The sequence below is a fragment of the Epinephelus lanceolatus genome, chromosome 10 (assembly GCF_041903045.1).
Source record: "Epinephelus lanceolatus isolate andai-2023 chromosome 10, ASM4190304v1, whole genome shotgun sequence".
Taxonomy (NCBI): Eukaryota; Metazoa; Chordata; class Actinopteri; order Perciformes; family Serranidae; genus Epinephelus; species Epinephelus lanceolatus.
The window spans coordinates 29,514,200-29,536,238 of record NC_135743.1 but is presented as its reverse complement, the minus strand read 5'-3'; the positions used below and the strand labels follow the sequence as shown (position 1 = coordinate 29,536,238).

Below are 22,039 nucleotides of genomic sequence, written 5' to 3'. Positions count from 1 at the left end.
GGGATGTGTAAAAGGGAATTTTACCAAGTGAATTGGGTTCCTGGGGCTCCACAGTTCCTGGAGCTGTTTTAATTTTAAAGATCTAGTGTGTAGAATTTAGTAAGGTTGCAGATCTGAAACCTCTCTTGTGTGCCATGCATGTGAGAAAATGCTAAAATGCTTGAACGCAAATAGCCCTATCTAGAGCCAGTGTTTGGTTTGTCCATTTTGGGCTACTGTAGAAAATATTAAAGGCTCATTATAACGTAATGAAAACACAACAATTCTTATTTTCAGGTAATTTTAAACTAATGAAAAAAAATATATATTATATACCATTTCTGCCAGTAGGTGCCCCTAATCCTACACACTGGACCTTTAAAGCAGTGGTTCCCAACTGATCCAGCCACAGGGTCCAGATTTTTCCTTTGTCATTAGTTCAAGGTCCATACAGTTTAATATTTTCAGTGTCATACTTGCATTTGGCCATGTCTTAGAGCTGGTTTGGGGTCTGTCAGGTGGCTGTCCATTAGTCATTCACCCTTCAGCAGGAAAAGGCTCAAAATGAAAGCTTTGCACCAGAAATTCACTGTACTTCAAAATAAAGTGTGTTTTTTACAAACTTGACACTTTCACAAGTCACTTGCGGTCCATTCAGAATTGACCCACGACTCACTTTTGGACCACGACCCACTAGTTGGTAACCAATGCTGTAAAATACATCTAAGCCTCAAACATGCTGCTAAAGAGTGAAGGCCCACAGCACATGAGTTAGTAACGCTTAGTGCTTTCCACTTTATTATCAACTAAAGAGACTGATGTTTCTTTCACCACCCTGTATCTTCTCTGATTTCGTTGTTTATCTTGTGATGTAAATCTTGGCTGTTCTTTTGTGTTTCTTTCTGGGCCAAGCTCTTTTTTTCATGAGTAAACTGAATTTTATGGTGAGACATAGTGATACACACACACAAACACACATCACACATACACCTACACACAGGACTGTTTGCCTGATGTATATGAATGCATAGAGCAGAGTGGGTAAAAGAGAGGAAAAGATGGGGAGTGATTGAAAAAGATGAATAGCAGAGGCGAGGAATGATAACAGAGGCCCGGCTGCGTGGCCTGTTATTCACATAGAAATCAAGTTAAAACAGTATAATGACAAAGTCATCCTACGGTAAATGCAGCATAATCACACGGCTCTGTGTTCCTCCGTCTACTTACCTTTGGAGTACCCATCCAGGCCCCAGGCATTCCAAATAACTCTCGTCTCAACCTTGAGCTCCGAATGCTTCTCTCCACCGAGAACACCTCTTCTCATTTTTCAGTTTACTGAGAAGAAAAAACATTTTTCTTGAAGTAGGCGAGGTAATTGCGTAGTTTATTTTGGCATTCATGATGTGCGAATCAGCACTGGCATGATGATATCGCCTCTGCTAGTTCATAGAATTCTTTTTCTTTATTTTTAATCTACACACAGTAATGAGGATTAGACTTTTCTCCGCAGTTTGAAATCATTGCCAGTTAAATAAGACACAAGTGCCGGCTAATAGCCTCTTTTAAGATGCAGTCAATGACTCAAACATGCCTTGGTGGACGTATTAAAGTAACAAGTGAGAGGCAATGCATAAAAGTAGGTGGCTTATTCAATTTCAGGGTCAGAGGCTGTCTTCATAAAACTGAATCAGGACATGAACAGAGCACTTGCTGGTGTGACAGCGTTTCATTGATGTAATTAAACTTTAGAGCTTTATAACTTCAGTGTTTAACTGCATTTAAATGCCTTTCTATTTCGGCATACTGTCATGAAGTGCGTCATAAGAAGTCTTAAAGGGGCAAAAAGCGAAATCGTTTCACCGCTAGGTTTGCTGTTGTGCACTGCCTGTAGACCAAAACAAAGTGTGTCATGAGCCACTCCTCCCTCTACCTCTGCTCTCCACCCCCCACCCCACTCGCCTCGTTTGTGCAACTGAGCACTGCAGCATCTCCACGGACTATTACATCCAGACGGTCCCGGTGTTTCTTCCACAGGCTCCACTTCACTCAGCTGCCTGATATACCCTCTGCTTCTTCCCACATTAACCTGAATAACAAACCAGGGCTCGGTACTCCAGTTGGATCCAAACGGAGAGCCGGGGCTAACTTTAGCCGGGAAGCTAGTGGAGGCTAACTGGCTGTGCTGGCAGCTGAGTGAAGTGGAGCCTGAGGAGGAAGCACTGATTAGCCCCCGTTTCACTACAGGCAGATTCACTCGCCACAGGGGCGAGGAAATAAAACCTAAACAGCCAACTTAGTTTGGCTTAGTTTAGCAGTTAGCGATGTCTTTCACTCACTCTTAGTCTCTGGTGTGGTTGGCTATTTCCATGCTTTCCTGTTAGCGTTAACACTAGTCGGCTGCCACGCTAAGTCCCTACTCTTCTCCGTGAGCCGGAGCCGTGAGTTAGCGTTAGCACTAGTCAGCTGCCACGCTAACGTTCCTATTCTTCTCCGTGAGCCCACAGCTCATGGCTCCAGCTCACGCAGAGTAGGGACGTTAGCGTTAGCTCCTGGAGCTAGCACTAGAGCTACTACGGCTACTGGAGTAACTTACAGCTATGGAGCGCTTCTACCAGCTCTTCTAGTCACTGAGCCTCGCCTCCATCTCAGCAAATATATTACATTTATTACAGGTACCATCATCATTGAAGTAGGCAGGGGCATAGCTAAATACAGCCCGCCAGGCTGCCCACCAGGCTGCCCGCCGAGCTACATTTTACAATGCTAATTGCAAATGTTAGCTGGGCTGCCGGGCTACTGACCTAACACAACCCTAACGCCTGACCCATTGCTGGGACAGAGCCGCTAATAACTCAAGCTCCAGACATTAACCCATGCTACGATTGTAACATTAAATTTAATTGAATCGATATGGCAACATGTGCCTAACGTTACTGTAACACTAATTAAAACAGACATTTGACTCCGCCATTTCACTTCGAAAATACGCGCTGCCATTGCACACTGGCTGTAGCCTTTTATAGGGAGGGAGGGCCAAGGGCTCCAAGAGGGCGGGGGGTGGGGTGGGGATTCACATGAACGTACATGAACGCACAGCCGGACCGGCTTGTAAACAAGGGGCTGGAGATCAACACAGAGAGAGGTTGTGTGAGGTCATGCTATACTCCAGATGAAATTACACCTCTAGTTCTTCGCATAGCATTTTTTTAAAACCTTCAATCTAGAAATGATGAATTTTGCTTATTGCTCCTTTAAGTTGGCAGTTGAATTTGCATGTGTATGTATATACTGTATATTACCTATATATATATCCCACATACATTTAAAGGAAGTCTTCATTTCACTTTCTAATTATATACATGAACTACACTCATACACGGTTGTGTCCCGTTTCTAACTGTATAACATAACATAAACATTACATTTATGTGTGTAATGTCCTGTGCACATCTCTGGAAGTGCTTTAGTAGCTGTATATCCACAAGGGCGGCATTTACTTTGATCCATGATTCAAAATATATGGGACTATCTGACTACATAAGCCATTAAATGTCCTCTCTCAGTGTCCTGGTTCATGTTAGGATAATACTTTTATTGTGTTTGTTGAGTCATACTGTTGCTGAAGCATTTCCCAGAAATAGAAGCCATTATTCACGCTCTTTTTACTTTCTTACAAATTTTAAAGATATGCTTTTAAAATAAAATAAATCGATACAGAACAAAGCCTTTTTTTTTCTTCATTTGTATAATCCTGCCCCAATCCAGCCACTTCCTGCGATTCCAGAAACCTGTAGGGTATTCAAAGGCTGCAGCCTATCAGGTTGTAGTTGGAGTTTGGTGAACTTTTGTATGGGAGGTCACACTCAGCTAATCCAATTTGTAATCAAGGCTTTCTTCTTTCTCTGGTCTAGAAAAGGACCATGTTGTCTTTGGAGCAATCACAATCGCGGTCTATCGCCCGGGGTCAAGCTGTGTTGAGTTATTTAGCGTATTAAGTATGCCTGTTTGGTTTGTCGTTTGAACCACGCTCACCACGCTTTGATGATTAGCCCGTGGCTTTGTTTCCACGTCAAGGCTGCTTTTGTCGAAGTGTGGTTGTAGGGGTTGTAGAGATGGCGCGATAACTGCTGTTGTTTGGATGTTTAGATTAGGGGTGGGAGAGATAAATGTAAGAGCTGAAGTGCTGTTTTTCAGGTCCAGTTGATTTATGTTATGTTTTTGTTTAAGACACAGCATAACACCCTGTATTTAAATCTTATCTTTGAAATGTAACTCTTAACCTAATGCATAAAATTTCTCTTTTTCCTGCTATTAAGATGATTAATCCATCTCTGTGTTTGTCCTTGTCTCCCTCTCTGTCTGACTCACTCTGCAGCCCCTGCAGAGCCATTGCTGTGCAAGTTCGCTGACGGAGGCCAGAAGAAGAGGCAGACCCAAGTCAAGTATCCCCAGAATGGCCGACCGTGGACACGGGAAGGAGAGGTTAGGCTTGAAAGTGTATTCAATCATAAAAAAAAGCTCAGCAGTACCCTTATGAATATCCTCCTCAGCAGCCACAGCAGCTTTTTCTTAAAAACACAAGTGGAAAAGGCGAATTGTAACACAAGAATCATGTCCTCCAATCAGTTTGTTAAAACATAATCCTTTTTTACTCTCTGCCACTGTAAAAGAAAGCAACACAGACTTTTCCTCAGGCAGAATTATGCAGCAGTAGACATTTTCTAAATCTACAATAGCCTCTCACTTCTCACAGTCTAAATGAGTCTACTGAGAGAGTTTTTAAAACAAAATAGTTAAGTTAACAAACCAAAAGAGGTGTTATTCTAGCTTAGTCACAAGTATCAGTACAGTATATCCACAAACGTCTTTTAAACCTCTTCCTACTCAGCTATCGAGCAAAAGCACAACAGTAATCTTATCATAATAGTCAGAGAGGTGAGGGTGAAATACTGCGGTACAACAGATTGTACTGTAGGATTTCACAGCTCAGTGTCAACAGCTGCTTCACAGAAAACATTACGGTAGGTCTGAAAGGACATCATTTTCATAAACTTTGAACATGCTAGCTGATGTTCCCTTTCACATCAGTTTCTTTTTCACATCTTATAACCAAGTTTCAATAACTTGACAGGCCCCCCTACGGGGTCATTATCAGCTTTCATTTCCAATAACATACTGTAGGCTGAATTAGAGATGCTGCTGTCAGTATGAAAGCTTGCATGTACAAAGGTTGTTAAATTTAAAATCCAAGGTTTCTGCAAGACCCCAATGCCAAGTTGTTTTTCCTTTTGTTAAAACTCCCACCTCCAGTCTGTCATCTTCAGAGGAAATGAAACCTTGTGCAGTGGATTGAAAGCAGATTGACTGTTACACAATGTAGGGAGTTCAGAAGTTGTTAGTGTCGATACCAAAGCTTTAATTTACAGAACAAGGGAAAGTGAATAATAATGTCGCCACCCACACACGGAGTGCAGTTTTTAACAGTTTCTCAACATTACATGGAGGTTGGGAAAGAGCAGGGTGGTGAAGTGAAATGAAATGGAACCAGGCTGAAACAACTCTGTGCTGAAAAATAAGAGGCACCACAACAAAAACAGTCTGTGCATGACCTTCATATGTGTTGCAGACATAGATTGCAGTCTTTGTTTTGTCACAAAGAGTGACAAATCACTTCCACGCTTAGTTAACATTAGAGGGTCTGGTGTAAGTGATTCTTTATTTCTATCCACTTGTCAACATTTGTAAGTTGTTAGCCGGACTTAAAATAAATGATCAGTGGTTTCAGAGGGATTCCTCACACATTTGTCAGCGCCCCAAGTCCTGACAAGCCCCACTCAGCCTTGCTGAGGAAAAGCATCTCTTCAGAGGTTTATGCATTTGTCTGAGCCAGGTCTCTGAGTCCAGGCAGACTAATAGAGGCATCTGGCCGTGGAGGTGCTTTGATGGGCCTCACTGCGTCCTCACACTCAGTCAGCCGACCCTAATCTCCCAGAACCTCTCACTCCTAAATGAGTCTGGCCTTGGGACTGTGACATGAGCACATATTACACACACAATCACTCACACATACAACATTTGTGCAGAGAAACACACATCGGATACACATGAGCGGACAGTGCGGCAGCAGGCCTCTGGGCACAGACATGTAAAAGCCCCTCCACCCCTTCTGCACAGGAGCACACGGACTGAAAGAGATACAATACGACTACAAGTGATGCATCCTGCTGTGTGTGGTTGTTTTTGTCTTTTCAACTACACATATTTTGTCTCCTTATGGCCATTTTGAGTCCCTCTATAATCTCATTTTTGGTCATTTGATGTCTCTTTGTAGATGTTCTGTTTCTCTCTGTAGCCATGTTATGTGTCTTTGTAGTTGTTCTATGTTTCCTCGTAATTGTCTTTGTGTTGGTTTTGTTTCCTTGTGGTAATTTTGTGTCTTTTTGTAGTTGTTTTGTGTCTTCCTGTAGATGTTTTATGTCTCTTTCTAGTTGTTTTGGTGCCACTCTATCATTTTGTGTCTCTCTGTAGTCATTTTGTGTCTCTTTGTGGTTGTTTTATGTCTCTTTCTACTTGATTTGTGTCTCTCTGTAGTCATTTTGTGTCTCTTTGTGGTTGTTTTATGTCTCTTTCTACTTGATTTGTGTCACTCTGTAGTCATTTTGTGTTTCTTTGTAGTTGTCTTTCTGTTGGTTTCGTCTCCTTGTGGTAATTTTGTGTCTCTTCGTAGTTGTTTTATGGCTCCATGTAGATGTATTAAGTCTGTTTCTAGTTGTTTGTTTATCTTTAATTGTCTTTGTGATGGTTTTGTGTTGCCTTGTAGTTGTTTTGTGTCTCTCTGTAAACATTTTATGTCTTTCTAGTTGTTTAATGTCTCTTTCTAGTTGTTTTGTGTCTCTCTGTAGTTATTGTGTGTCTCTTTCTAGTTGTTTAATGTCTCTTTCTAGTTGTGTAATGTCTCTTTCTAGTTGTTTTATGTCTCTCTGTAGTGAATTTATGTCTCCTTGTTGTCTTTGTGTTGGTTTTGTCTCCTTGTAGAATTTCTTTTGTCCCTTTGTAGTTGTTGATGTTTTATGTCTCTTTCTAGTTTATTTGTAATGGTCTTTGTGATGGTTTTGTGTCTCTTTGTAGTTGTTTTGTGTCTCTTTGTCATTGTTTTGTGTCTCTTTGTAGTTTTATGTCTCTTTCTACTTGTTTTGTGCCACTCTGTAGTCGTCTTTGTGTTGGTTTTGTTTCCTTTTAGTCATTTTGTGTCTCTTTGTAGTTGTTTTATGTGTCACTGTAGTAATTTTGTGTCTCTTTATAGTTGTTGTACGCCTCTTTGTAGTTGTTTTGTGTCTCTTTGTAAACGTTTTATGTCTCTTTCTAGTTGTTTTGTGTCTTTCTGTAGTCATGTTGTGTCTCTTTGTAGTTGTTTTAAATCTCTTTGTATTCATTTGACTTTCCAACACGAGATGTTAACAGTAACTTCAAACAGATGATCTGTATCTAGGGGCCCCTTGATCCTTTGGGCCCCTGGGCCAGTTACAGGTAGGTCCATTCAGTAATCCATTCATAAGGATACGTTGTAAATGCACACACAAAGAGATGGATGGTTGGTAAATCTCTAAACATACACATTTGTGCACTAATGCTGGCATTATGCAGCAGTGAGGAATCTTGTCCAGTCTTTTCTGTTAGATGAAGGAAACTTAGAGGACATGATGCGAACATCAAGATGCTTCACAGAGCTGATCGCCTCTAACTCTGGCTCTGAAATCTTCTGTTCAAAAAGACAGTTCAAGGGAACCTGCAGTAAATACAAATGCAGCTCAAGGTGAAGACTAGGATTCTTGTGTATGCGTAATGTAGTTTTTACCTGCTTTAAATCAGATGCTTGTCAAAGAGCTGGTACCAAAATGAATCCCGGGCTTTGGAATGATTAATTTTTGCTATTTGGTGTCATCAGTGTCTGGCGCTCATTTTTTATTGCTTGTGCAGTCTATATTCCCCCAGTCCTGGCTAGAAACAGTGTTTGGGGAAAAAACAAACATCGCAGCAGAGTTCAGCATCAGGGCACACTTTCAACTCGTGTGCCAATTTGGAGAGAAGATAGTTGTGTGGAATATAGAACAAGTCCAAATGACTTGTGTAGGGCTGCAGATAGAAGAGGACGAAGGGGGGGGGGGGTTCGGGACAGCGATTGAGCGAAAGATTAGAGGACTAAAAACACTATTGTTGCTTGATGTTTGTTCCAACATTGCCAAGAGGCAGTCAAGTGGGTGAAGATCTTTTTCAAAGCTTAGCAGCAAAAAGTACAGTCTAATTCATTTGCACTATAGTGGAAGTGAGACACAGACAGAAAACATTCCGAGACTTGCAGAAGTGTCACTTAATGATAAACACTTGACTTAACGGGGACAATTTTTAATGGAGAGGAGGAGGGACAAAGAGTACTTAGCAACTTTAATGCACTCTTGTAGCTTTGAGTTTCTTGTGAAACTGATAGAACGCAGCTGGAATGCACAACATCATCCTACTCATTTATACTGGGTAGTGTAGTAAGAAGTGAGCCTTGTAACTGATGGAGATCGCTTCAGGAAAATTGCAATATGGTGTCCGCTTGTTGATCCAGCAGTCCATCCTGAGTGCTTCCTGCAGTTGGGGTGTAGCTGTGTTTTGTGGATCGATATTTTGTGTTATAAAAATGGTAACTATATGCATAATGGAGCTGAAAACTGGCCCACAATATTAAGTACACATTTACAATCGTCTCCCAAACTGTGGGAAGTTTTTTGAGCAAGCTGCAGCCAGCGAAATGAAGTTTGGGCTCGTTTTGACTGATTGAGTGTTTTAGGTGCATTTTGGCCACTGTCAGTTTCCTGACTGGCGGTGCAGATGTTTGCTGTGACAACACGCTCCTACTGTGTGTCTGACAGCTCAGACAGACCGATTTCAAAATTAACCAGAAGCTTCAGTTTTTCTCATTTTCTTCCAGATTGTCTCTTTTCTGCTCCTTTGTGTGTTCACAAAGCCATACAATTGGCAAATAGACAGAAGCTGATAATTTTCACTCAAATTGAAACATTTTTAACTCAAGCGGATGTGCTTTCACCACAGTTTATGTAGCCCAGTGTTAGATTCTATCTATTGACTTTGTGTGCAAATACATCAACCTCTGAATTGTCCTTTATGTTGTTAAATGCGAGTGAAGTGAACAGCACTATTTCCCACATTTGGTTTCAAAGAGGTGTTTTTAGCATTGATAACAGTTCCTTTTGAAAACTTTAACATTAATATTTTTGTGCATTCAATGACTAAAGAGCAATAAATAAGAAATCTTCTGCTCTCATATCTTACTTCCAGTCTAACCTTTAGTTCAGAATACAATATCATGAGTGCATTGTTACATCCCTAGTATGCAGTAATGATATCGAGGCTATAACAGTCATCCCTCAATGTTCCTTTTGTGGTTATATTACTATATCTGTGGATATTTTTGAACATGTACAGTTTTAAGTGGTCCACGGGCTCACACCAATTCATGCAGAATAATTTTATCGTTCATTGGTGCTTTTAACTGACACATTCGAGATTTTTGCGCTACTGAGGACATCATCAATTGTTCTTTATTTAGCAGGTCTTTGTATCCCACTCACTTGTTTATATTGTTGGATTTTAAGTCAAAGCCTTTGTGTTTATTTTACATCATGAATCATTCTTCGTCCCGACTCTGCTGTCTCTCCCTCTCAATTTATTACCTTCATCGGCATGATTGTTCGTGGGAGGCAATCTCGCTGTCAGTTCAAACGACCAAAAAACCAAACATCTTAATGAGAGAGGAAACAAAAATGATTCAAAAGCAATATCACGTATTTTAACCTTTAGGTGTATATGTTTCTCTCTTTATCTCTGTCTCTCCAGAGTGGTATGGCGTTGACGTATGATCCCACCGCGATGCAGAATGGGTAGGTGGTTTTTTTTTTTAAATCAGATTTACAAACTGTGTCTACAACTTTGTCTGTGAACTTTTGATTCACATTCCAGGAGGAATACTTCTAAAGCACGTGTTAATGAACCTTTTCAGCTGTGAAGATGAACACACACCAGCCACCTATATGCACAAATATGCACAAGAGCACAAACATGCACACATATTCAAACAGATACAGGATACACGGGTCATTAACTCATGCACATACACACTCTCTCACTCTTTGTCTTACCCTGCTGTGCAATCTTGCCCTCATTCTCACATCTGACTGGTGCAGATGGAGTATTTATTTATGCACCTATGCATACAAGCTGTCAGACATGTAGGTTTTGATTGCAGACAGGGAAGTTGGGCGGTGTTGCAGCGCCGCTGTAAGACTTTCGTCAGCCAAGGCTATCTGCAGTGCTCTCAGGCTGAATGCAGAGAGCCGAGTGTCTGCCTGTTTCAGGGGGAAATTGGAGATCGGTCCTGTCTGCTAGGAATGCTGCTGGTGATGCGATCCCAGGAGACGCTTCCCTCCAGCTCTGTGTTTCTCTTCTCCTCCTTCTTGTCGGCCCAGTCGTCCCTACTCTATGTATCCCTACTTCTTCTTTACTGTTGTCCTCCTGCTCTTTGCATTTAACTTCCCTTTACCTTCTTCATATCACTTCCTCTTCTGCTTGTCGGGCCTCCTCCTAAAATTTCTTTTTAATGTGTTTTCAATTCATTCTTTTCTTCCCTTTTTCTACATTGTTGTCTCCCCTAATCCCTTTCTTCTTCTAATTCCTACTCTCCATTTCCAGGCAGATGATTTACTTTCTGTCATCTCTTGAGTCTTTGTGTATGTGTGCGTGCTCATGCATGTGTAAAATACATGCTCTCACGAGAGCATCTGTGCGCTTGCGGTGCTTAAGCCCTCTCCCGACCTCTCCTCCGAGGTCAACGGGGCTCCTTCCGGCGAAGCGCTAAATGACTGTGAAATGCTAATGCAGCTAATTAGAGAGGCAAAAAAGCGGGGAGGGAAGGGGATTGAATGAAAAGGGAGGGCCGGGCGGGGTCAAGAGGAGGGCAAAGGCAAAAATAAAGTCAGCCCAAGGAGAGGGAAAGGGTACGAATCAATTACAGGTTTGCGAGTCTTTCCAAGCTCGAGGACGGCTAGTTTCTAAGGTCTGATGCCAATCTGATGTTATTGGAAACATGTGGCCCAACCAACCAGACTGCTTTGGCTTAAAGCCTGTCCTCTCTTTTATCAGGGAGACACAAAATTCACTTTCCCTGGCTCTCTTTTTCTCAATCTCCGTCCGCCTATCTGGTCTGTTTGCTGTCCTTTTGTTTCTCCGTCCTTCTCTCTCTTCCTCCCTGCCTCTGTTCTTACCTCTCTCATACTCTGCCTTTCTATCTGTCCTCTGTTCCCTCTCTTTCTCCTGCCCACACACATGCACATACACATATATATTTTAGCATGCTCCCCCACATTTTCTCGCTGAAAAGTCACTGAGGTCGGCACTAAATCATTCGCTAATTTTTCAGGGCAAACTCCTGACAGTGCGGCTAGGTCACGCCAGGGATTCACAGAGAGGTTTTAAATTCAATCCCGTAGTAATGTTCTGTTTGCAATTACATGTTTAGTGTATTGTTTAAACAGCCGTGCTGGAGTCCCTATTGACAGCGTGATGCTCAGGGCTAATAGCCTCCATCAATAACCTTGGATCTGTCCTCTACCTACTATTTCTCTCTCTCAGTACACATCAGTCTAATGAAAAATACAATAAACACAATCAGAGAACCATATTGAATAACCCGGCTGCATTCTCTCATTTGTATTCATCAGTGACAGTAATACAGTATCTCTAATGTGAGTCATACATTAATTGTACAGTCAGAAAGATGGATCCATGCTGCCACATGATCAGTAGATGAGTTTTTTTTTTTCTTGTTGATCACCACTTTGACAAACATGTTCCAGTTCTTTCTCCAACTTAGATCCATCCATGATATATTTGTTCAATCTTTTCAGTTTCCAGTGGCGTATGAGGTTGAAACATATCATTAAATGTAGACACACACTGCTGTTTTGCTCAAAGAAAACATGCTATTAGAAAATATTTGCATGAGTGACAATACACATAGTTTCCTTTGAGGCTGTACTTAGAGGAAAACTCAAGGAGACATTCAGGTAAGCCAGAGCTGAAAGGCGCAAGAGGAAACTTAAAGAAAATCTATGTCCCTTTAAAGAGTTCAGGGAAAATCTGAGTAAGCTGAGCCAGTGTCAACACACCTAAGAGAGAACACACAATCAACCTGCGCATGAACCAGAGCTAAACCTTGGCAAGGGAAAATATCTAGCGCTAATAATTCATGAGATTTCTCTTTCTGGTGCCGAGGACGTGGGCCACGTTTTATTGGGGAAAAGCAGAGAGTCACCATTGTAGCTATACTCTTTATGCACTACTACCTAGGCTTCAACACACCAAGTAGAGCATAAAAATCCAACTGGGAGGCTGGATGTCCGTGTGAAGCACACTCACACTCTGGAGCTTATCGCAGGCAGTTGGAAACCAACTGCAGCCACAAGGCCAAGACTGCAAGAGTTTAAAAAATACCTCAGGGTTTGCATCTCGCAGCTGAGTTCAGCACTGCTCATGCTATCATTGACCGAACAAATGTAATGTGAAGCAGAAAGTGCAATAACGGAGCAGGTGACCACCTCGGCAACCCATTTCACCCTTGAAATGAGATGTGTGCTGGTGTCACAGCGGAGTAGCAGCAATCCATCTATGTTTTCCTGTCTCTAGCTGGTTGCTCAACCTTGGCTGTCATCTCAGTTGTAAGAATAGAGCTGATATTGTATATTCTATTATATGTGATATAGATCTTTATGAATGAAATACAGCAAATGTGTATACGGCTTGAAGTAACCTCTAAAACTAACCAAGCTTTTTTAGTAATTTTCTCTGCAAATTAAGCTACAATTGATTTGCAGCGTATACCTTTTTATACAATCACGGCTATGTTAGAGATAGATAGGGGAGGGCTTCTCTCTGTCGCTGCCTCTCTCTTTCTCCCCTCCCTTGCTCCATTATTCAGTCAACAGACACTTTGGGATCGATCGGGCACAGCAACACGGCCTGGCGGATGAAACATGTCCTCTCTAGGTACACAATGATAAATAAAGCACTGTGAGCCACAGCATTCTGCTGCTGCAGGGTTGAGGGGGTGAAATAAAAAAAAAAAAACAGCAAAATCAGAAGGGCAAACAAAGGTATAGGGACAGAAGTAAACAGTATAAAATGCAGATGTTACAGATGCAGCTTTTTCTGCTGGAACACGCGTAGGTGGAAACATAGAGGGCAACATTGAGATATTTCACCCACTTACACATTAAGGTGATAATTCATTATTATGCACAGCAGTGGAGCAGACGCCTTTGTAACATGATGTGTGCCCCGGTGCAGTGTCAAGTCTCATTCGAAGACGTCTTTGATGGCATGGCACAGAGTGAAGCTGCAATATTTATTGTTTCCATGACAGCCTTGATGATGTCTGATCCATTTTGTCTGCGTTGTCTTGAGATGTGCTGGGTGGTTGAAAACAAAGCAGAACAAAAAGGCTGATTTTCACCTTTGCATGTGGCTATATCTGGAGCGCTAAAACTGTATGAGCAGAGAAGCCTCTTGACTGACGTCGCAGTTTTCTCTCAAAATTGTCTTTTAATGTTCTCTTGGTTCAGCTTTATGCCACTTATAAGTATTGTTAATATTAATCTTATGATATTTAAATCTTTTCTTGTTTGGTTGCACAGGTTCTATTCTTCACCATACAGCATCTCCACCAATCGGATGATTGCACAGACGTCAATCACGCCCTTCATCGCTGCCTCTCCTGTCTCTACATATCAGGTGGGTGGACCCCCTCTTAAGTTTACAGGGCTACATCAAGCTTTCAAATCCTGTAAGGGCTTTTGAATAGCCCACTGGAAAATTGGTTGTCTAATAAAGGATTGTGTGTTTACATAAATAACACTAAAGCTAACATGATGGTGTCATTTGGTTACTTTCCTTCCAAATTCAAGTACTTTAGTAAACTGTTTTTCTAACTGTTTTGTCCTGTGCACAAGCTCAATTTTGCATTTTGACTTTGCTATAGTTTTCTGGCCAGCCGACAGATTTTACAAAGCCACTAATGTTCAAAGTAAGACACAGCTCCAATACGGCATCCCAAGGGCATTATAATGCAACCTGATGGCAATAGCAAAGAGAAGTTAACAACTCCGTGGAGGTACATAGGAATGAAGCTTTAGTTTAGTAGTTTTAAATCTGTGGTTGTAAAGGATAAATGATATTCTAGATTTTTCTTATTGTCAACAAATCCTGTGAAAAGACAACAATAAATTGATCCTGCTAAGAAGTAAGTCAGTGTAGACAGAGCCTGATACAGTGTTTTGTCGATGTGCAATTGAGCTCCATTAAAAACACATCAATGAGCCACACTATGTCACTGGATCCATCATTGCCATGAGGTGCTGTAGTTCATTTTGAGTCAGTCCCACATATACCATCTTGGTGCCGTAAGTACTTATCAGCGCACCAAATGTGTATTATTCCACAGCTGAAAATAGTCCCCAACAAATATTCTCTCCTGTTAAGCTCCTGTTAAGTTTTTAAGATGATAGTACACACTTGTGATCTATGTTTAAAGATTTCTGTCTTCATTAGGAACAAATGCAGCCTGGTGTGGAGTGTGGGCCAACACATTGTTCATTTTGGTCTTTCCATGGGATGTGCTGGCACACAGATAAATATAGAATAAGAGCTGCCTCATCTTGAGTGACATTAACAACTTACGTGGGACCAGGAGGTTTGAAAATATAGATTGAATACTTTCATTTTGGGGCAGGCATGATATTGGATTTTCACTACACAATTATTGTGGCCAAAAGAGTTCACGATATCAATATTATCATGATATCTTTAGAAAATTTGAATAATAATAAGAGGAATAATGATGTTTTCAGTCAAAAGTTTTGTTTGTTTTTTTTGGCAAATGAATTACACTCAATATACGAGTGTAGGGAGGTAGAGACAGAGTTTGTAGCTGTAACTGTACGACACTGTACAGAAAGAGCTAGTTCACTTAATGGATAGTAAAAAGGCAACCAGATGGTGTTGAGAAAGGGAGGGAGACAAAGGATGAAATAGAAATGATTTAAGAGGTTCTGAATTATTTGCACAATATTATCACGTGTGTTATGAACATGATATCAGTGCTTCATTTTTAAATATCATGGTTATTGTCAGTTCGGGTAGATCACGACACCCCTATTTCACTTACTCTCACCCACAGCACCTCTGGTCTCTGATTTCAAAATGAATTTAAAATTTGTTGAATTAACCTCTTGTTTCACTGTAGTCCTGTGTGTAGTCCCTGAACAAACAGGTCAAGCAAGCAGAGCTTGTCTTTTTCTCAGCGAAGACTTTAGCAAAGAAATTGACTTATCAGCTCTCTCCATTCAAGACAATTCTTAGTCTAGCAATGATAAAACACAGGCTTATATTGCAGCACTCCTCCCATCGATCTTTCATTCTTAGGCACAAATCCTCCTTTTGTCTCTCTCTCTCTCTCTCTGTTCCCGTGTGTCACATCCTCTCTCTTTCCGCACGCACAAACCATACCAATTCATGTCAAAGCTGGTTGGCGATGTAGCTGCGGTTCTTTGAGAGATTGACTCAGTACTTGATCCTCAGTTTGTCAAACACATAGACTTTAAAACAAACACCGGTCCTCCCCCACAGGTTTTTTTTCTAGCACGAAACACTGCTGTAAACGAGACAGACAAATGCAAAGACACACCTTCGGCGGCACAGAATTACACACGGAGGCACAGTCACAAAGTGCTTTTTGAGGAAAAACGCAAGAAGGATTTAACCTACCTTGCATTCGATAAGTCCCCATAGACAGACACAGGTAGTTGAACATGTGCATGCACTCATATAATTTCTGTATTTTACATGTGACAAAGGGGCCCAAAGGGACTTGTTCCTGCTCATGTTAGGGTTGGGCAGTAGGAGATGAAAGTGGTGATTTGTGGCCAAGACAGGCTTTGATGATGAAACCTCCACTGTGAAGCAGTAATTATTAGACTGTATTGCTCTCTGTGGTCTTCATATCCTCTTATAATTACAACATAACATACTGTATAGTGGACCCTCAGTTACTGCTGTAATATTCTTTAAGACACACTGCCGCAGGGACTGAGGCTCTGAAATGGGCTTGTAAAGACTTGAGCTAATGATTCATTTTCTCTCTTCTCCTCTTTGGTTTTCTCATTTTCGCTCCCTTCCTGTCATTCTGTCTTCCAATTGTCCTTCTTTATGTTCTCTCTTCCTCAATTCTTTATCCACTTATAACAATCTTCTTTTTGATCTTCCCTTTCCTCTCATCTCCTCCTGACCTCCCTTCTGCATCCTCCTACTCGTGCCCATCCCCTCCTTCTTTAATTACTTTACTTTTCCTACTTTCTTCCAACTCTTTCTATTTCCTTCGTCATGTCTGATCACATCGTCGCCACCTCTACCTTTGCTGCATCTTCTTCTCTCCTCTCTCCTCCAACTTTCATCTTCACAGGTCCAGAGTACATCTTGGATGCCACATCAACAGTATGTTATGCAACCTACAGTAAGTTTTTTGAACCAGCCTCTCCTTTATTTTTTGGGTCATATGTTATCCTTTTCCCAGTGGAGTCATTTCCTTCATTTTCTAGCACTTTTCACTGCCTCCCTTTGACATCCTGCTTGTCATCTCTGTGTGTACACATGTCTCCGCACTTACTCCTTATTCACTTCTTAGTCTGCTGATCTCAAAACATCCAAGATTCTTCACCGCAGTGTTCATAACCAATGTGAATGTCAGTCATATTGGCCGCCACGGGATCTTTAAAAAAAAACACTACAGTCATCTTAGCAAACGCAAGTCTTATTCGTACAACCGTCAATATATTTGATTTGTAACAGTATTTCTCCCATATTTATCTTGTTTCAGTGCAAATGATGGAGCAAGTCAAAGAAATATTGCACATAATAAAGGAAAAATGTCACGCAGTTTCCAACAAAATCAGTCTATGAGTGCCAAACCCAGGTCAGACCAGGAAAAAAAAACTTTAGCCCAGCAACTGAGTCTTACCCTGCTGAATCAGCCGCAGAATAACCTCCTTAAAGCAGTTCGCAGAGCTCAGCGGAGCAGACTCCGAAATCTATAATAAAAGGTTGCTCCCTGCTGGTTTGAAGTGGAACTGCAAGTAGGAAACCAAAGTGTAGTGGTTAACAAAATACTGATATTAAAGTCAATGTTAACCTGTAACTAGTGATTGTATTTGTACTGTGATACATGTGTGATACACACATGATATAAACACTTGCCTCTATTATTAGTTTCATTTTCTCTCACTATGTTTATGTTATGCACCAATACACCAAAGCAAATTCCTTGTATTCGAAAACGTACTTAGCAATAAACTAGGTTATAATTCTGATGCTGGTGCAGTCAGATGATTGTCTGTGAGTGTAGGTGTACAGTCAATATACGCTGTAAATCCACACTCACCTGCAGATTTTCTGTCTTCTTTTATACTGTTATACACTACACACAGTGACACAAACTTCAAGGTTTCCTCTGCTTTTAGCCAGGGACAGAATACAGCCATACTAGCTTTGAGCCTCCGCTGGCATCCTTTCTGCCTGACATACAGTGATTACTCTAACATACTGTATAACATCTCTACACATTCATCCAGGTGCAGGACAGAGAACTGTCTTAAACTGTCAAAGGAGGTGAGCTACATTGTGAAATTTGGTAAAAGACCTCAGCAGTTTAATGGATATGAAAAATTATAGATTCATGTTGGGGCCACACAATAACCTTGAAAGTGCTTCAGATGAACAATAAACCTTAATCACCTCTTAAACATTTATTCATCAGCAGTTCACAGTTCCGCTGGTTCAGCTCGTCTACAGTGTACATTAGTAATTTTCTATTAACTCGGAAAAATGTGTTTAACTAGCCTGTAAAACATGCATTTAATTTTTACACTCATGGGTTTTAATTACACACCTGTTCGGGGTGTCCTCTCCTTAGACAGGGTTCATATGAAGGGGAGAGAAATGAATGTCACTGTAAAATAAAGTCAGTCTGGAAGTAAGGGACTCAATCACAAGCGAACATGGGTTTCATGGCTGGCGAATGCCTTCAGACATGCCACATAATCTGGACAGCCATGACAGCCCACGATGACACTCTCTCCTCCAGGTTTTTTGGTCATGGAGGAATAAACTGTGCAGCTATAGTTCCTATAGATATTTTACTAGAAAATAAAGTTGGTTTCTCTTACAGAGAGACAATAGTCACAGCAGATTTTATCATCCAGATTTGTATCTAACCACAGAAAGTGAGAGTAAGTTGTTTTCTTGAGAACATCTGCAGACTATTTTATACCTGCAAAATTCCGTTATGCTCCACTGAAATTGTCAGCTGTAGGGGGGTGGAAAATAGAGGCAGCACAGATATGGTATATCAGCCGTGCAGCGAGGAATTCCAGCGAATACTGTCACAACACAATAGTTAAATTAGTTCCAAATTCTGTTGTCCCCCCACTCTGTTGTTCTCTCTTCCTATCTGTCTTCCTCTTTGTGTTTATCTGCCAACCCCTAAAAACGTTCTGTTGTCATGTCTGATTAAAATTATGTCTGTGAGAGAGGATAATACCCCTCTGTAAATGTGTTTTCAAAACAAATGTCCTGTCTAATTATTTGGCAGGCCGCTTGATATGACTGCGCAAGACTTGGGAGAGGACAGAGGGAGAGATAGAGGAGAAGAGAGACTAAGGGATAGGAGGAGGAAGAGAAATAAATAAATAAGAGGAGTGTGTGCGTTTGACAGAGAGAGGACAGGGGAGAGAGGCAGGCGCAGGGAAAGGAGAGGAAAGAAGGGATTACAAAGAATAAATCGAGAACAAAGAAAAGAAAACAACTGCTGCAAAAGCATGTCTGGGCTGTGCGCGCCCTGTTCCCCAGCCTTGTCTCCGCATAGTCAAAATCCCTGTTAGACAACAAAGGCGAAGGCTAGTCATTGTATTTCCTGGATACAGAAAAGCTTGGCAAATTAAAGCTGGTCAGGGAGGGAGACTGAGAGAGAGAAACAGCGGCTTAATTCTGTTCCTATGGCAGCAGAGGCTTCCTCACTGCTGTGCCTCAGTTAATGACTGGTAACTTCGATTAATGGGGTGTGCTCATTGACACATTTAGGTTGATGCACGCGAGCACGCCTCTGCTAAACACTCAGTCAACAGTCTGTCACACAGTTAGAGGTTTTGGGAGGGTTTGCTATCGGTATCACCGACAAATTCAAAATACTTTCACTGACACATTGTAGACACACACTTATTAAAGAAATGAATGCATCTAATTAAAAGGTTAAAGGGAATTAAAAACAGTGCCAGTTCCCAGGAATAAAGAAGGCACACATACATGCACCCCACCACTGCGTTTACACACAGACACAGACATAGGTATGCGCTCTGAAATTAATTCAGATGCACGCATACCTATACACACTGTGAAGTGCCTTAAGGACTGTGTGTTTCCGAGCCTTGGTGGAATGCCCAGATTACTTGAACTCCCTGTCTTTACATCTTAATTAGTGAGAGGATGTCTTTGTGCATAATTACTCACAAATCCCCCTACAGGAAATGAATGCATTACCCTAACCATGCATGGCAAGAAAGAGAAGGAAAGGCGGCTTATTGGGGAGCGCTGTAATGAGACATCCAAAGAATTGGGATTTCAGATCTTCCTGAGTTAAATTGCTGTGTTAAACCCATTTGGGCAGACAAAGGGGGCAAAGAATGTGTTGGAAGAAAGCACACATCACTACATATCTGAGCCTGCAAATATAGTGCACAATACTTGGTTTGTTTCCTGTTTTTTTATGCTGGGATCCTTTGGGTGCAGTGTGCAGAGCCCATGCATACATGTGGGGGCTTGTCTGGAGTTTGCAACCCAGTAAAACCTGACTTTTTGCTTTATGTGGTAAAATCTTGTTTGATTTAAATGAGGGTGTAGTTGCAGCATGAAAAATCATTTTGTCAAATAATACAAACATCTGCTTTTCAGACTGCACCACCTTAGAGAGAACAAATAACGCCTGTTCACATCCTTTTGCATGCGCACACACACACACCAGCAGCAGTTAGCTGTTTTCTCAATAAACGGGCGTCATTATCACTAATACTGTGTATTTGATGCTGCACAGTGCCTGCAGCATTCTGCTAGTCAGCTTCACTTGTCTACTGGAAAAATGACAGCAAGAGAAGAAGGGAGGAGAGGAAGAGAGGAGGGAGTTCAAAGTTGAAGCAGATCTTGTATTTTTCTCTCTCCTGCCCTCAGGGGGAAAAGATAACTGTCTGTCTTGCGTGCTCATTTATTGCTTACCCCAGGAAGAAAAATAATGTCTGATACATGAAAACATTAACACATAACACATGCTCTACCACGTATAATTACGCACTCATCACACACCGGGTAATGCATAGTGTCTGTGTGCAGACACACGGAGATAGCAAGTTTAACACTTGTACAGCTGTAAATCAGAGCAGACAATTAGTCATTGTGGGTTTCTTTTTTTGCTTTATGCAGCTTTCTCTCTGCGTGGAGGCCTGCTGCAAGATTGGATGAAGTGAGAGAAAGAGCGAGGGAGGATGAGAAATCATTAAACGAGAGAACGTATTATATAGATGGATGAGAAGCTTGGGTATTAGCTAGATTCTGGCTGCTAAATCTACCTGCTTCTGCCAAAGCTTCTTGCCTGTTTGTGGGTAGATCTGTTGATGCATCTGTGTGTGGATGCTTCTCTGTGTGTGTAAGTGGGAGCGTGTGTGTGTGTGTGTGTGTATGTGTGTGTGCGTGTGCGTGTGTGTGTGTGTGTGCGGGAAAAGTGCCACTCATTCACTTGTGATGTTGAGGACAGTGTTGACGTAGCATTTCTGGTAGTCAGGCGGCTGTGTTCCTCAAACAGATCTCCCTATGAAGACAGCAGTCAGAAGGAAGAGCACTCACCAATCCCTGTCTGTAGTGTGTGTGTGCGTGTGTGTGTGTGTGTGTGTGTGTGTGTGTGTGTGTGCGTGTGTGTTTCTTTCAGGAATAAGGATCTTCACATACCGATTTGCAACTGTGAGCAACTCTGAAAGACCGTATACACTTCTGAGACGGAACGCTTCACACAGCCAGAACTTTTATCACCGTGTGTGTGTTTACCTATTTGTGCTTGTGTTGTTGCGAGCCCTCGTGTGAAACAATACAGAGACAGAGCCGTTAAGACGACTGCCGTAAGCTGGACCGGTGCCTAAAATACCTAAATTTAATACCTGTGTTCTTCTAACATCCTGTCTCAACATGCAGCTACAGAAGTGCTGACTGCTTTCTGGAGCGGTGCTGACACATGTCCACTGATGCCGTCAGTGCTCATGGGAAGTGCAGTTTAAACAGCTATCACAAATGAACAGTGTTTACCTCTGCAGGGACGTTGCCAGGCATCTTCAGCACACAGTGTTGAGGCTTCTCCTATTAAACCTATACAGAGCTGTTGAGTCTGTAGCTGAGCTGCACTGGAAAAGTAGAGCTCAGCGCATCAAGGTGTTAGCAGGCATCAAAGCCCTTCACATTGAAGAGATTTACAGTAAAAGCCTTTCTGCTCCATTCAGACGCATGTTCTGTCAAGCCTCGTCTGGCAAGCTGGCTGACTGGCTGCATTGCCGTCAAATGGTTTGCAGTCATCAAACTTAACTGGGTTGGAAGTCTTTTTTTTACTAATGTATTTCTACCAGCTGCATGTCTTAGAAAGCGCCTGTTTAACTGAGAGGCATAAAAAGCACACTTTTCCCCATTGTAGTACACACATCAGGTGGCATATTTTGCTGTGATAATTCATGTTATCTAGTTTGTTTTTAACTGTCTATCTTGTTAGTTTGTATGTTGCTTTTGATTTGATTTAAAGGAATATTTCTACACTTTGGAAGTATGCATATTTGCCCTCTTGCTCTTTTTTGCCATCCCTTCATATACC

General features: G+C 41.6%; 1 protein-coding gene across 4 annotated transcripts in view; it reads left to right on the top strand.

Moving 5' to 3' along the window:
- Window positions 1-22,039, top strand: part of LOC117265752 (RNA-binding motif, single-stranded-interacting protein 3-like) — a 149,044-nt gene that overhangs the window by 117,535 nt on the left and 9,470 nt on the right. For all 4 annotated transcript variants that reach the window (XM_078171919.1, XM_033640428.2, XM_078171920.1 and 1 more), the window contains exons 7-10: window positions 4,355-4,461; window positions 9,880-9,923; window positions 13,731-13,827; window positions 16,553-16,603. In XM_078171919.1, coding sequence (XP_078028045.1) covers window positions 4,355-4,461; window positions 9,880-9,923; window positions 13,731-13,827; window positions 16,553-16,603 — 299 coding nt within the window. The remainder of the gene's footprint in view (window positions 1-4,354; window positions 4,462-9,879; window positions 9,924-13,730; window positions 13,828-16,552; window positions 16,604-22,039) is intronic.